The sequence below is a fragment of the Oryzias melastigma genome, linkage group LG6, assembly GCF_002922805.2.
Source record: "Oryzias melastigma strain HK-1 linkage group LG6, ASM292280v2, whole genome shotgun sequence".
Taxonomy (NCBI): Eukaryota; Metazoa; Chordata; class Actinopteri; order Beloniformes; family Adrianichthyidae; genus Oryzias; species Oryzias melastigma.
In genome coordinates this window covers 14,742,802-14,759,250 of record NC_050517.1, presented here as the reverse complement: position 1 = coordinate 14,759,250, position 16,449 = coordinate 14,742,802, and the positions used below count along the sequence as shown (strand labels likewise).

The following is a 16,449-nucleotide window of genomic DNA, read 5'->3' as shown; positions in this document are numbered from 1 at the left end:
CATAGGTTGGCCGGGCAAGAGACTTACCGGTATACTCAGATGCAACTTATATACGATTTTTAAAAAATAAATAGCAACGACCGCTAGAGGGCGCTGTAGGTGTGTATCAGTATTTGCTACTGACAGCAACGCAGAAGAAGAAGCGCTAAAGTGATTTGATAGAGTTTAGTTATTAGAATGTTCTATATGCTATGATGGTTACTAATAATCATTCATATGTTGCACAATATATATTAAGCAAAAATAAAATAAGCATTAATGTATTAAAGTACATATATTCAGTCTCTTATTGTTATCTACTCTGTTAACATGATTTGCCAAGATTAAATGTCTACATAATGTCTTAGCTACATGCTAGCTTTATTGTGGCTATGTTGACTTTTACTGAGGTTTTTTTAGCCTATTTTGGAGTTTAGCTAATATTTTAACTTAATGCTAGCTGTTTTGGCTAAATTTAATATTTTCTGATTTTTTAGGCTAGTTTGGAGAACTGTTAATATTTTAGCATTTGGGTGAATTAGACTTTTTTCAGTTTTTCAGATTAATTTCGAGTTTAGCTAATATTTTAGCTTCATGCTAGCTGTTTTGGCTAAATCAGACAGTTTGCTAGTTTTTTAGGCTAATATGGCATTTAGTTAATATTTTAGTAAGCTTTTAGCTTTACCCTTTTCAGTTATCAGCATCAACGTCTTTTAGCTACTAGTTTCAGCATTTTCAGCTACCAGCTCTAGTATCTTCAGCAGCCACAGCCAGCTTACAGCATTTACACTTGCATTATCGTAGGTAATGCTATATATCTAGTTTGTTAGATAAATTTCTCTCAAAAGTGGGACTTTTGCTTCAGTGGGAGGTGCTGTTTTTTTCCCTTCATTATTCTTTTTTTTGCAGTAACTTATACTCTGGAGCGACTTATAATCCAGAAAAAATACTATAAATCGAGCATCTCATTAGAAGCATAGCTGAACTGTGAACATGCTAAACTCTGTCAAGAGTCATTAGTTTGTGGAATAGGCTTATACATGTAACACAGCACATGTGGACCCATCGTAAGACAGTTTGACTGCTTAAAATACATCCAGCTGAAGGGGGCTTCCTCTCAGAGGTAAATTGGTCATCATACCATGTCTAAAAAGAGGCCTACAAGTTTCTCTAAATGACAGAAACGTTGCTGTAAAGTAATTGAAGGTCATAAGCAATGCTGCACCTCTACTAGGAGGACCAAACATGTGGTTCAACATTCTGCTCCATGTGACCACGCAGGTAAATAACTGATCGTCTGATGCCCAAAACACTTGAGATCACCCTGCTCTGCACAAGCAGCTGTGAGTGCGATACACCCCCTCCCTCCAATTTCCAGAGTGAATTAATGTAGAGCAATGAAACTTTGATGGCTCTGTAAATGCTACAGGCGCTTCCAGCAATCAAGAGAGGGGCTCATCTGCACACCCGCCGAGCACTATCGAAGGAAAGGAAACTGATGTCAACAAAGATAACAGAAGTTACAAGAGCAGATGAGTCACACTGACATGATCAGTAAAATCTAAGTGCTGATGCAGAGTGTTGCAACACCTGCGGGTTAATAAAACAAACAAAAAAATACTGAAGAGTCAAATTAAACTGTATTGTGTATTAAAAAAAAGAAAGTTGAGAAAAATCTGTGTCAAATTTGAGATAAATTTTAATTTCACTCGAACAACTTTTGATATTGCATGATATAAAGATAGAGTGTTTGATCTCATAAGTGAGTTTCATACTGGACAGGGTGGTCTGTTTCTTTGGATATTTTAAAACTGTAATACAATTGTGTGACTGAGAGGAATTAAACAGATGGCCAAATGCCAAAAAGACAAAAACATTTTTGAAAAAGAGTTCAAAAAGCCAGAATCTATAAGATTGATTGATTTTCTTTATTTTTTCCCAGGTTGGACCATTGACTGTATATGAGAACTGGACTGAGAGACCCCTTCCCCCTCCCATTTCAAATAGGGGGTATCTGCTGGTTCCAAGAAACTGAAAGACTTCAACTAAGAAATAAACAGCAATTACTTAGTCATTCTATTTGTCATTATAACCATTCTTGCTCTGACATGTTATTCTAAAGTGTTCTTTTTCATTTTTTTCATTATTTTTTTCTTTAGTGAAAGTTAATAATATTATACACTGGCCAATCGGATGCTGCCCTAAAAGTATGTGGTCTTTCATGGAAAGTTCAAAACAATAACTGACAGATTCTCCCGTGGTAGGGGTGACAAGCAACAAGCTTCCTCCTGATTGGCAAGAGTTGTTGCCATAGAAACAATGACTCAGAATAACTTGGACCAATCACTACTTACTGATGCGGCCTGGCCCAAACATTCAAAGACTTCATTTCTTTGGAACAGAAAGTAAGCCATTTTCTATGGGTGATGTCACACTCACTCGGTCCAGTTCTCATATACAGTTACTGGTCCAAAAGAGCTGCAGTTGTAATTCCACATCTGCAAGTGGTTTTATTAGTAAATGGGCAGGATAACCAGATGCAGCTATGAAAGCTCTTTGCTTTCCTGCCCAATCGAACAGACTCTCCCACACTATCCCTGTGTGAAAAATCTTCTTTGTTCAGATGCTGATTCCATAGAGCAGAGGGGTACAGAAGTGTGTGAAAAGACAAAACATTGTGGCAGAGCAGCCGTCAGAGGTGTCGAAAAGAAAGGTTGATCCACACCGGAAAGTGACAGAGAAGTTCCCTCTTGTTCAGCTGAAGCTCCAGGTTGTAACGCTTCAGGCTGATCTACAAAGTTAAACTCTAAGGGGAGAAACTAAGAATAAAAAAACAAGATTTAGGAACAGTGCTGGACTATATGAGCAACACAATTCCACAAACATCATTAAAAATATTCAGGAATGTGATTGAAATTTGTGTAAAAATTACTAATGTTTAAAACGCAAAGTCCTATTTTTGTTAGAAATATCTCTCTTTTAAATATCAAAATCTCCACTGAGAGCTGCAAGCACGCCTCAAGCCTTCAGATTCAAAGCAGTGGAATCTCCAAACGTGCCGGCAGTAGGGTTACTTAATTTTCTTCCTCAGAGCATCAGCAGCTTAAGGGGCTGAAATTAGCCCCAAGGAAAGACGAGGACTAGCTTCAGTGGTGGAGATCTCATTAGCCCCGCAGCAGGAAGACGTGTGGACAAAGCTTTAGTAATAGCCCTCGGCTTCCTGCTTGAAAACGGCCATCAGTGCCAAATCGGTTCGCAAACACAGAGAAATCCGGCAGGTTTAATAGATCCTCTTTCTATTGTTTATCATTTTAATGTATGGAAATATGTGAGGAACCAAATACCTGTTCATTTGTTTTTGCCAGTTTAAAAAGGTTTTTGTGGTTGTATACTCAAAATGTGGGAATATCGAGTTAATACTCAAACAGACTTGAAGTGGAAACTAAAATAATAAATATAACACAAGGTTCTTCAGCAGAACTTCAATTTATCTTTTTCTTTCTGCTCAAGTTTGAGTTTAACAAGGTTTTTGTGCATCCGCTCCTAGGAAAAATCTGACATTTTGACGTTTTAATGCATTGAGGACACTAAATGGGAACTCAAACACAAAAAAAGAAATCAACTCCCAAGCTCATGGTGTGGAGCATGAAGAAGAGGAAGAGAATAATCTTCCTCTTCCATTTTTAATCCTGGCGCAAAGCTGCAGGCCTGCTGGGCTTTTCTAGCCCAGGTGGCCTGCTGTGAACCCTGCTGTGCAGCAAACAAGCCCCCTCCTGACCGAAACAAGTACAAGGGTTCCTACTTTATAAAGTCACCCAAGCAGGTTGAGGCCAATATCATCAAAAAGTGCAAGTGACATCGCCGAGGATGTGCAAGCTGGCCGGCTGCGGTTGAGAGACTTGTGCTCCTCCAACCTGGCAGTTGAGTAGACAGTAAATCACTATGATTCACTGGTGCTATTCCGTGGTTCTTTGCTCTTAAATTAAAGCCTTGGGGAAATCAAACCACCCTCCAGGTAAGAGCGTCTGACTGCTCAGTCCACCAGAGTGGAGTTTGTTTTATGATTCATTCTTCTGTGTGAGGGATTTTATAACTCAAAAAATGAACATCAACTATCATGCTAAGCAAAAACTCAAAAACTGAAGAAAAAAAAACACAGAAGAGACAAAAAATCCGAATTTTTCACTTAAGTCAGACCCGACCAGCCTCCATTTTTTTAGCCTCCTGACATGAGATTCTGGGGAGAAAACAAATTGAATCCCAGAGGGAGAGTCCTTCCTCTACACAGGCCTTCCACACATTCTTTTAGCCAAAGCAGCAGGAATGTGTCTGTGCAAAAGGTTTTTATATTCCCCCCAAAAATGGCAAACACAATATCAAATGTGTGATAGCACCCCGCAGTATCAAATATCGACTGAGGCACATTCAGGGGAATGCGGGTTCTGTGGTTTATAATTCCATTTTTAGAAAAAAAAAAGAACAAAAACAAGCTCGAGCTCCCTCAAAGAATTTTACTTATCTTAAAAAAACATTTCAGATTCCAAAAAATAATTTTAAACATGAATAAATCATTTAATAATTCCTAAAATACGCTTATGCCACTGAAGTTGAATCAATATGAGGTTTAAAGAAACTTGATTTGATGAAACTGTAACATTGCCGGAGTTTTTTTGGCGAGTATCCATCCCGACCCACACCCAGACTTGGGACAGGCATATGAAAACACAAGAGTGTCCTCAAGCACTTGGACTATTGAGCACATGGTAGGTGCGGCCAGTGGAACTTCTGAGGATTAACATTTTGAATTTTTGAAATAAAATTGGGTGTCCAAAATGGCATAGACATGCTTCATCAAAGGGAGCTAGCTTATTCAAAAATAACAGTTCTGAAATCCACCTATAGGAAGCGGTAGCTATAAAAGGTGTTGAAATGCCACTAAGAGGGGGCCTTCCAGTCTGTTATTACCCATACTAAATGTATTAAATTAGAAATAAATCATATTTTGTCAACTTCATTCATTAATTTTGTCATTGACAAATTAATTTTCTCTACTGTGGTGCTTCTACTGCAATAGGATTATCTTTTTGCTCAACTAGAAACCCTTAATATTAAAGATCTTTTGTAGTATTTTTGCCAAAAAACAAAACATTATTATTTTCTAGGCTGACGATATTCACACGAGACCAAGCACAAAACCAGATGGAAATTCATGTTGGCCACATGTAATAAATCAGGCCAACATGCACATTGCTGCATTGCCCGCATGTATTTTAACCATAGCCACAACCTTAACACTGCCCAGATTACGTGTGAATGGTCACCTCTTACTTCCTAATTTAAGATTCTTTTTACATGAGTAGACTGATGTGACTCCACAGTTCCAGCTGAACTAAAGGAAACACATTTACAGCTACTTTATGCAAAACAACCTGGAAAATACAAAGTAGGTGCTGTTGCATCAGCTCGGGAAAGTTTAATATAAGTACTACCGGTAGTCTTGCTTTTAGAGAAATCTACCAACATTAACCTGTGGAAAACTGGTGAACTACAAAACAAGGGATTATAGGATTAAAGCAGATTTGGTGCTTCCAAACTTCTTTATTATATTGTAAAAACCCACTCATATTCCCCATATATTCATGTAGCGTTTTCCTCATGATGGAGGACATATGTAAAATAACTTAAGACTAAAATCTTTATTTAAATAGCTTCGGTTGAAAACCAATATCTGAAAAACTTTGCATTTGTGACGCAGTGACTGCCATAGGTGGACCAAAGTCTCCCTTCTCCATCCACTTGGAGACAAATAGATCCATTAACGTCTAACATTGGACTCAAAACGGCACAGCTGGATAGCTCTGATATTGCTCCTTTTTAATTTAATTTTTTTGCCAGAATAATATGGGGTTATGAGGGGCTGTAAGCTAGCGGGAGAGAGTGTAAACAAAAGGAATGATGGGAAATGAGCTGATGCTAACTTCCTGTCCAAGCCACAACTAGAAAATATGTTTTAAAAACATTAATTATGACGAAAAACGGCATAATCATAATTAAAAACGACTGGAACGTCTTTGAAAATGAAAAATGTATAGCTGGAGTGGAACTAAACAGAATTGAGAGAATACCCTCATATATAAAACATTAATAATCAGCCAAACCCTAAAAATGAACCCAGAAGGCGCCACACAAACGCAGCAGTCCCAGCAGACCAAAATAAACTCTGGAATCTGTCTGCTGCTCCAAGTTGAGTGAAAAGTGGCCCTGAAAGTCTCCAGACAGCAGCACGGTCCCTCACAAGTGTTTACAGTGCAGACTGCGACAGTGACACGAATCCTCAAAGCCAGACATAATGTTTTCTCGGCTAAAATCTGTTCGGAGACGGGAGCAAAAGGGGGCGCAGATGGCGCCTCAAACTGGGAGTTGATTCCATCATTTTGTGTCTGCAAACAGGCCCCGCTGCTGTGGAATTAATGGCTGCCTCCCGCACATTGATTGTTTCGGGTTTCTTTTTGAATGGACAGCCACACGGCGCTGGGTGCCGCGTGCAGGCGGGCGCGCGCAGCAGTTGTGAGCTCATGTTCAACAGCTGTCAGTCCGCTTTGGTTTCTGACGCTAATTAGCAACAGCTGGGCGTAAAGTTTCCCCCTCCCGGTTGGGCGCCGGGCGTCCGCGTGCTGCTACTCACGTGCCGAGGACTTCTTTGAAGTCAAATATTTTCTTGACGTCATCGACGATCTTCTTCCAGGATCCGTTGCTGGACTCGCCGTTTTCTTTCGCCATTTCGCACGGGGGGTTCAGGAAAGGGGAGGAGGAGGAGGAGGAGGAGATGAGGAGCAACACCGCAGTCGTCTCACCCAACCCCGAAACAAACCAAAAGGAAACAAAGAAAAAAAAAAGGAAAAAAAGTAGTGCACTTCAGTGTTTCGCCACGCTTCCTGGCTAACTGTCAGCGCCGAGCCCAAGGGGGAGGTATGTCCTACCCCGAGAGGTTATTTGACTAATCTGTCTGACGTAGCGGAGCCTGAGCCTCCCCGCTGCTCACATCACTGACTTGAACGGGGGAAGCACGCGCTCTTCCTCCTCTTCTTCCTCCTGTGGTGATGCTGTGCGCAGCAGAGGTCGGTCCACTTGCAGGTGGATGACACTTGGCAGTCGAGCCGCTGTGCCATCGAGTCACGCCGACCGACCGACCGCCCCGCGGTTGTTATAGCAATGGGAGGAGTGGGAGGCTGCGGCTCCCGCCTTTCTATCTGACAGCAGCGGAGGTTCGCATTGCACCAAATCACACCGGCCCGCCGCAAACTCTTCCGCCCGGGTCTCCGACTGTCACTCTTCTTCATGTTAGGCTCCAGGGAAACGTGTGTTTAAAGTGCAAAACTAGATATCAAAACATAATAGAGCTTTAATAAATGAACATCTATTAAAAATAAAACATTTTTTCACCTTCTTTGGCTGATCTTATCAGAGCCAATCAGCTTTCAGTGATTCACACAGGTGGTTTGGCAGAGAGTTTCAGCCGGATGCCTTTCCTGACACAATACTCAATTGTATCCAGGCTGGGGACTGGCACAGGCAGACTTTAGTGGGCCTCCCCTTGTGGTTACATATTAAGGCAATAGCAGGAATGAGTGTGAGGCCCCACATTGCATTAAGGTCATTGCAACCCAGCCAGGAAACTTGACCATCCGGGCGCTTCTGAGAAGTTCCCACCTGGATAAATCCTGGAATTAAAAACAATTCGGACACTCTTGCATACGGCAAATATAAAATTTGCCATTTCTCAAAGCAAAAATGTAATAAATATGAATACATAAAAAATAAATAGATGAAAAATGTTTAGATGCAATAAATTGCGGTCTATATTCCCCAATCTTGTGTTGCACCCCGATCTGCAACGCCTAACCGATCCACTTGCACATGCAATATTAATGCGATATTAATGTCTGTCAGGAACTGATGGAGTAGGACACAAAATGTAGGAGACTGGTCACTAAACTAAAGCATTTAATAAATAACTTGAAACATGACAAAACCTTAGGCGCAACAAAGGAGTGTCAGAGCAGAGCAGGATGATGTGCTCTGTTCATCCACTTCATCCTGAAAACCAGGCTAGGGTCAGGGACAGGGGTCTGCAACCTGTGGGTCCAGAGCCACATGTGGTTCTTTTATCCTTCCATGGTGGCTCCATGGCAAAACATAAAATAAGTCATGGAGACTGCTGACCGTTGGAGTCAGCAGCTCCCTGTTTATGACTGTCTAACCTAAACTCGCTAAAGAAAACAAATAAAGTCCGTAAACTAAGACTACCAAGGTCCAACCCCAAACTAAGATAACAAAACCCAGCAGTGTAAGACTGCTGAGGGCAAAAAGAGGAAAAAGAAAAAAATAAATAAAAGAAAAGAAAAATAAAATAACATTTTTTTGAAGTAAGGATCACTTAATTAGCATTTATTTAATTTAGATTAGCTGAATGTATAAATTGATGGCTGAGGTGCACATAGTTGAATTTACATCCTTGTTGACCTGAAGATGTTGTTTGCTCAATGCTACCTCCAGCTTTTGTTCGTACCAAAAATATAGACATAATTCCTATTTATTATATAAAAAAAGAAGGTAATTAATGCAAATCCAAATTTCTTAAAGGCTAAAGACAATATGGCTCCTTCCCAGATGCTCAAACACCTGAGATGAGGGTCAACATCACTAATCAAACATTGCAACAGGTAAGTCATTTGATCTCAATTTATTCCTGTAATTTGTATGTTTTTTGTTTCAAGATTGTAAATCTTATGACATGATATATTTCACAAGTGGATCAGGTAGCCGTCACAGAGTGTTTTTTGCTTTTTTTTAGAGACTTCTTGGAAATTTCTAGGGCACTGGATTTTGGAATTGTAGATTCAGACACTGACAGAATGGCGAAAGGTGCTCTATGTAGTGAGTAGTAAAGAAATGTTCTTTTGTCTCAGTTTAGCATGATTAATCTGAATATATTCTGGAATTTTCCCTGAAAACAAGATTAGCCAGAACCAAAAATCCTCACTTAACCTAATCTGGAGATGCTGAATCTATTCGGAAGCGCCTCATGAATTAGTTCTGGTTGTGTTTACTAATGTTGAATAGATTTTGAGAAGGTCAGTCTGGGTTTTTTTTAACAAGTTGCAAACAAGGCTGGGTGTTATTGTTTATACGCTAATAAGGATGTAGCGTGTTAGCCTGTGGTTTTTTTGTGTTGTGAACACTCTACTAAGGCTTCTAATGTGTAGCATGTTATAAACAAATCGTAAAGTTACTGTGAACACGGTTAATACAGTTTAACTGATTGACTTATCTCTGACTCTTTTGTCTCGCTTAATCCGACTCATAATGCGGTGCTCCTTACATATGACATAAGTTCAAAAATAAACCACTCATTGATGGTGCGCTTCAGAATCCAGTGCGCCCTGCAGAGCAGAAAATACGATAAACTCAGAGGGACTACACACTATCTTAGCTGGTAGTAGTTCCTCAAAAATGTGAGATAATTTCCTCATTAAAGACTATCTGATTGTGGAGAAGCATGAGCAGCAGTATGGTTTGAAGGCTGTAGTACTGAAAGAGTTACAGGATTAGGAAGCTGACTTTGTGCAGATTCACAGTGATGCAGGATTGGGGATTACCGCCAACATCAATCTTGTTGATCGCCTGAATAACCTTCTGCCACAGATTATCTGATGAATTGACTCATTGACTCACTGTGGTTACTTATTTATGCTCTTGGTAGTTTAAGAATTTCAGGAGTCAAAAAATGTAATTTGCAGTGACAGTACATCACCCTACATTTAATCTTAAACCACATGTTTATAATAGTGTTTGAACAATTGACTGTATTATAAACCACCACTTCACTTTAGAGTTCTGCATGGATGATTGACACCAGAACCAAGTGAGAATACAGTGAGACAAATGCGTATTTGAACTGTGATTTTGCATTATTTAGAAATTGTAGAAGGTCTGAAATGTTCATTTTAGGTGGGTTTCCACTGTGAAATTAATAATCTAAAAAAAATCTGAAAATCACATTGTATGAGATTTTCATAACATTTTACTGCTGCAAGTAAGTATTTAAAAAATGTACTTTATTTTGAAAGGAACTTGTATGTGCTGTGTCAAAAGTAAAGAAGTTAAAGATGTTATTTAAAAATAAAATATCAATTATTGTACGAATCTTGTACATTTTATAAGGAAATTGCTTAATGGGCACATAAACTTAAATAAAGTGTATTTTCTAAAAGATCAAGTGGGGTTCGGAGGCTTTCGCCGGGTTTGGGTTTGTTCAAATTGGACCAAATGGCTCTTTTGGTGTTAAAGGTTGCAGACTCCTGGGCTAGACCATGGAGTGGTTCCTCTTACAGAACCACTCCATGGTTATCCTGACTTTGCTTTGAGTAATTGTCATGTGACCCAACCACACCCCTTCTTCAATGCTCTAAGTGAGGGGAGGAGGTTGTTCACCAAAATCTGGAAATATATGGCCCCAGTCCTCCTCTCCTAATGCAGTCTTCCTGTCCCATGTGCAGAAAAACATCCCCATAGCATGACGTAACCACCCCCATGCTTCACAGTAGGGATGGTGCTCTTGGGATGCTACTTGTCATCTAGTAACCATGGAAATGGTGGTTCCAGCTCTTTTCAGAACATTGACCAGCTCCTCCCATGTAATTCTGGGATGATTCCTTATCTACCTACGGATCCACAGACCCCATGACGTGAAATCTGGCTTAGAACCCCAGTCTGAGGGAGAATCAGGCTTAGTGTCTTCCATTTTCTAACACATGTTCGAAACGTGGATTTCTTTTTTCATCAAGCTGCTTGGCAATTTCCCCGTAGCCTTTTCAAGCCTTGTGGAGGTCTACAATTCTGTCATTGGTGTCTTTGGACAGCTCTTTGGTCTTGGATTTTTACTGATTGCATGGAGTGAACAGGTGTCTTTATGAAGCTTAGACTTCTAATTGAGGCTAGTAAGAGGAGCGGAGGTGGACTATTTAAAGGTGGACTAACAGATCTTTGAGGGTCAGAATTCTAGCTGATAGGTGTATATATACTCATTTGTAGCAATAAGAATTAATTATTTGAAAAAAAATCATACAATGTTATTTCCAGATTTTTTTTTTGAATTTTTTAGATTATGACTCTCACCAAAGATGAAAATATTAGACCCCTCCATTATTTATAATTGGGAGAACTTGATAAAATTGCTAAGTATCCAAATACTTTTTTGCCTCACTGTAACCACTTATTTTGTTGTCTGTACAGCAGCACTAATTCTAACAAGCTAGACAAATCTTATCTCCATCAAAGGTTCAGCTCCATTAAAAATATAAAAGTTAAGGTCATATTTTTAGTTTTCTTTGTACCAATTGTGAAGCACTGAAGGGTTCATTGAGCGCTCTTAAAAGCTTGGGTGTTGGATGCATCCTTTCCTCCAATAAAACTGTCAGGAACAGTAAAAAGCATTTGTCTACAGTATCTGTGTTATCTCCTGAAATCTAACAATGAATAACTGTTTTGAAAGCACAAAGTTAGGCAATTACTTGTCGTTGGGATTTTTTTTTCTATTTATGATTTTTAAATAGACGAGGATCCATCACATAAATGTGTTTAGGGGCAGCTTCCATTCATGACATGCTGTCAGGATATAACGTAAGGTTTTCACTGGGGAGATTAAAATCCCACAATTCCACTCCGATCATCCTTCGATCTATCGTAAAAGTGTTCCCAGTGGTCTTTTTATTATGATTATGCCATTTCTGGGCGAGATATTAAAAAACCTGTGATGTTTTCTGGGACATATTTTCTGCAGAGCGGCAGGAGTTCATCAGAAATTTGCCACTGAATTGTAAGTTGGTGCAGAAGTAAGTCTGTGCTCACTTCCCATGATCCTTTTATTTCTCTCTGCTCTAGCTTTTAGCTTAAACCACTTGTTAAACCACTTGTTCAGGATCAACAAAAGGTTCTGTCAGTGAAGCCCTTTAAAAATAAAATAAAATGAGAAAATGCTCACCTGACAACCCATTAAAGAACATCTTCCATAATGTTGTTATAGAGATATTTACATTTGGTACATATTTTTTAATGACTGTTATATCTTGTAACTTTTCTTTATTATTACATTTTTAAATTAATTGTATATCTTTTTCTTGTACGTAGATTTCAAAAATTTCCTTGGGATCATCAAAGTCTATATCCATCCATCCCACAGAAGGGAAGATAACATTAGAATTCAAAATAAACAAGACACCCAAACGAGAAAATAGATTTATTTTGTCCAAATTTGCTTAAATTACACAAATATTTTACTAATATACTTGTTAAAAGTCTTAATTTGTAAGACTAAACGCTACATTTCATACATTCATTGTAAACAATCACAGTTGTACACACGCTCTTCTGTCTTGTGATCTTCATCGTCCTTTTGTTGATAAACTAAGTGACCCTATCCAGACTGCATGACCTCGTTATGTTAGTGTTTTGTTCTGTAGCGTCGAGTTTTTACAGCTTTCACACATGCAGTCATGGTCTCCTGTTTCACTAACATATTTTCCAGGCTCACCTGTAAACATCATGTTTATAAGGCCTCCTGTAAGGCGCCTGTACCTTCAAATGATCGTACAATTATGAACAAACAGGAGCTAAGACCTTGATTTTTAAAATACTCTAATGCTAAAATAAAACGTAGCTTCAGGAGAACTGAATGAATGATAGCTGTTGTTTGAGGAGATTGTCACTGTTCAGTATGAACCAAACATTTGTAGAATGTGGTCTTCATTCATAAAATGTGGTCTGTAGCTGCCGTGCAGCCAAAAAAAAAAAAAAAAAAAGGAGCTTAAATATTTCTGGACGGTTCTTCTGAGAGTCTCAGGAAAAAGTAGCAGTGAGGATGGCCTCCTGCTGCTGGTGATGGAGGGTCCCGATGCCGACAGCGGGGGCGGGCAGAGCAGGTCGACTCACTAACCGTAGCTGATGACGACAGAGGAGGCGGTCAGTTTGATAAATACTTATTTAGCGGTTTATTTTGCTTTTTTCTTACCTTGCAGGCCAGCTGCTTCTCAAACCTTGGAGCCACAAAAGACCAGGGCCCCATGTTCTGAGGCTCCTCCTGACTCCAGATGAACTCTGAGGAATCAGAGAACTCAACTTTACCAAAAAAAAAAAAAACTGTCCGGAGGTTACTTTAAAGTATTGTATAGTTATTCAGCAGAACATTCAAATATCGGATTTAAATGAATGTGAAACTGTTGTCCTTTCACAGAAAAAGTCGAAGTGAAACCGAGTAGAGACAGAAGCAAGAGACACAAACAAAAAGAATTAAAATAAATTATATATTATATGATCAGTAGTTTGATCATCACTCACAGATAACACCCAGAGACAAGAAAAAACACCCCAGAATTTACAGGAGGTAAAGGCCGGGTCACACTGCCGCTGCGTACAATTTTTTGCTGAGAATTAAGCAGTTTATGTGCATTTTACGTAGTTAAAACACAATTATGACATAAATCTTTTGACATAAATTTTTGCGAGATCTGTTCCACATATGTCCACGTACACACATGAACCACCAATGTATAGCTTATTTTGTGTATATGGTGCACATATTGCATTATAATTACAATAATTATAATTACAAATATGTGCAAATTGTAGGTAGCAGCAGTGACACCGCTGTAAAAGGCATTTTAATAGCCGTTTAAGAGTAATTCAGAAACTCGTGAAAATGTCTACATTAGTGACACTTGATTATAATACAGACTCCTACAATTGAAACTTTTATTAATAAATTATCTAAATTAATTTTCCTGACCGGCTCAGCGGAGAGCAGAGAAGTCTGCATGTTTGATCAGCACTCTTCTCCCTCTGTGGTCGTTCTCAGAACTCGACGCTCTTCTGTTTGCCGAGTGTCTGTTTTGTGAGCACAAACATGAACTAAAAGCGACCCACAAGAACACTTCTATCTGGACCAGCACTCTGGCTCTGAGAACGATATAAGCTAGTGATGTGTTGATTCAAAAAATAAAGCACAGAAATCTAAAATCTTTTGAGATATTTAAAAAAAGGACCAAAGATTCTCTGTAAAAAGACCTTCTAGTTGTGTTTTCTCAGATTCCCTGTCTTCTTTTGAGTTCAGTTGTTTAATCCAATTGACTAAAGTAGGGATGTCCCTGTTGAATTGTGAGTCATTTGATTTTATGTATTTGCCGATACAGAGTCCCAATCTGATACTTTTGTAACACATTAAAAGCATGAACAAATTGAATGAACAGATTTGGGTTGTCTTTTATTTATATTTCATTAACCTTCAATTATCATTAAAAATTGAGTAGCTTTAATAAACAAGTAAAAATAGAGCAAATATAAACTAGGAAAAAAAAATTGTTTTTCTTTAGAAAAATATAGATTATCTAAATAATTTTAAAAAATAAGAAACTTACTTTGAAAAACCACATATATGACATGTGTTCCTCCCAAACATACATGGAAATAACCTCATAGTTTTCTCTGTTTTTATCTTTCTGGTGGAAAAAGAGAAAAGCTCAGCTCCAAAGTCTTGACAGGGATTTCAATAAGTGCTTTGCAGCTCAGTGTGGTGTTGTGGTGATCTGCTGTGTGGATGTGTGGGCTGCACAGAGAGCACGGGGGCTCTTCAGACACCTGTCCTGCTGAGGTGCTTCAATGCAACAGGAATCTTTTCCACCTGAGCTGATAATAACTAAAAAAATGGTTAAGAATTCACAAAATCTGCCTAAACACTGTTTATGTTCATCTCTGCACTTTAGAATAAAGGAGAAAATTGTGTGTTTGGGAGATAAAAGTGTAAGCATTTGTATATTATCTGTTAGCTAAGTTTTTTCCCCTCTAAATGCCAACTTCATAAAAAATCCTCTTTATTTGGATGTATTTCCTCTTTCAAAACAAAATCATTTGTTTATTTCTTTTCCGCTTTTGCTTGGGTCACAGAGGCATGCCTTTTCCATCGCGTGGCAAAGGGAAACTGGCGAGGCCGCGTGAAAAAACGGGAAGAGGAACCGCGGACACAAAGAGGCTGCAGACATCACGCTGACATAATGAGCCAGTTCTACGCCCCCGCACAGCAGGATGGCATCCACGGCTCAGAGGGGACAGGAGGAAAATGTCAAAGTTTGAAATTCTTTCTTAAAGAAGGAAGGAATGCTGACTTGGAAACATCAGAAAGCTGCAGAGCAGCACTGAGGGGGTTGGAGGTGGGCGGGGTTAAACTACCTGTGGCGTTGGGGTATTTTTTGAGTTCCTGTTGCAGAGCTTCCAAAGGAAACGGACACAGCTCTTCCACGCGGATCAGCGCCGTGTTCTGGTTGGCTGTGGAAGACTCTCTCTGCTTCAGTAGAGCGTAGTAGTGCTTTCCAGAGCACAGCACCACCCTCTGGACACTGAGAGGAATGACAGAAATGAAATGTTTATCAAGAAATAGCTCATCAATGTAGGAATTAAGACTGAAAAGTTTTTTAAATCGTTTAAAAACAACAACAAAAAAGTACCTCTCAGCTGACACTGAAGAGTCTCCCAGAACGGGTCTGAAGGAGGTTCCTGGTGCCAATTCCGTCAGACTGGACACCGCGCCCTGAAAGAACAGCAGGAATCATGGAAAAGGGTTGCAGGAGAATGGAGTTGTTGACGAGTCCTGGTTGTTTGCAGCACGTACAGAGAAGCGCAGCAGCGTCTTGGGCCCCACCACGATGAGGGGTTTGCGGAAGTTCCGGATCATCTGTCGCCTCAGAAGGTGGAAGTACTGGGCGGGTGTGGTGGGGTTCACCACAGCCATGTTCACACAGTCGCTGTCCACACCCTCCTCTTTGCTGTCGCACAGCTGGAAATGAGACAAATCTGAGCATGATCAAAACAAGCTTCCATTCAAGAATATGTTTTTCAATGTGAATTTAAGAAACGTTCTGAAGAAGTTTAATGTGATCAGTTTCAGACGTTGTTACTCCTGGTTAATCCTTACATTTGACAGCATCATCTGACTTTACTGGTGCAGGAACCTCATCTTAAACGGCAGCTACTCACACAAATATGTTTGTACAGAACTGTTCTGACAGTGTGGTCATTTATCAGCAGATTTATAAAATGACCCGAGGATCTGGAGGTCCAAGCGGATCTTTTACCCCTTCATTGTTCCTCTTTGATTTTAAATGAAAATGCTAATGATTTGTATAAAAATGCATTTGTAGTTTTGGTTAATATGATTTAGTTATTTAGTCATTTGTGTTTGGACTTTAAACATGTCAGATTACTGAACAAAACATTTCATCTATTGTCAAAGTGGTTTATTATTAGAGTAAACAAAGCGTTTAAAGCATAACAGTGTCTAGATCAGGGGTCTCAAACTCGCGGCCCGCGGGCCATCTGCGGCCCGCAGGATGATGATTTGCGGCCCGCGTCTTCATATGAAAG

At 39.4% G+C, this 16,449-nt stretch overlaps 2 protein-coding genes and 1 long non-coding RNA gene across 3 annotated transcripts in view; 1 reads left to right on the top strand and 2 right to left on the bottom strand.

The window, feature by feature from the left end:
- The window catches only part of camk1db (calcium/calmodulin-dependent protein kinase 1Db), a 34,194-nt gene extending 26,999 nt beyond the window's left edge, over positions 1 to 7,195 (bottom strand). Inside the window, exon 1 of the mRNA XM_024281828.2 lies at positions 6,665 to 7,195. Within this exon, the coding sequence (XP_024137596.1) occupies positions 6,665 to 6,759 (95 nt within the window). The 5' untranslated portion in view covers positions 6,760 to 7,195. The remainder of the gene's footprint in view (positions 1 to 6,664) is intronic.
- LOC112152329 lies at positions 7,146 to 14,275 on the top strand. The gene is made up of 3 exons (XR_002920281.2): positions 7,146 to 7,244; positions 8,623 to 8,702; positions 13,056 to 14,275. It is a non-coding gene; the product is annotated as an uncharacterized LOC112152329 (long non-coding RNA).
- The window catches only part of dhtkd1 (dehydrogenase E1 and transketolase domain containing 1), a 14,955-nt gene continuing 10,768 nt past the window's right edge, over positions 12,263 to 16,449 (bottom strand). Inside the window, exons 13-17 of the mRNA XM_024281827.2 lie at positions 15,698 to 15,862; positions 15,534 to 15,616; positions 15,259 to 15,425; positions 13,049 to 13,134; positions 12,263 to 12,978 (exon numbers count right to left, since the gene is read on the bottom strand). Coding sequence (XP_024137595.1) covers positions 12,877 to 12,978; positions 13,049 to 13,134; positions 15,259 to 15,425; positions 15,534 to 15,616; positions 15,698 to 15,862 — 603 coding nt within the window. The 3' untranslated portion in view covers positions 12,263 to 12,876. The remainder of the gene's footprint in view (positions 12,979 to 13,048; positions 13,135 to 15,258; positions 15,426 to 15,533; positions 15,617 to 15,697; positions 15,863 to 16,449) is intronic.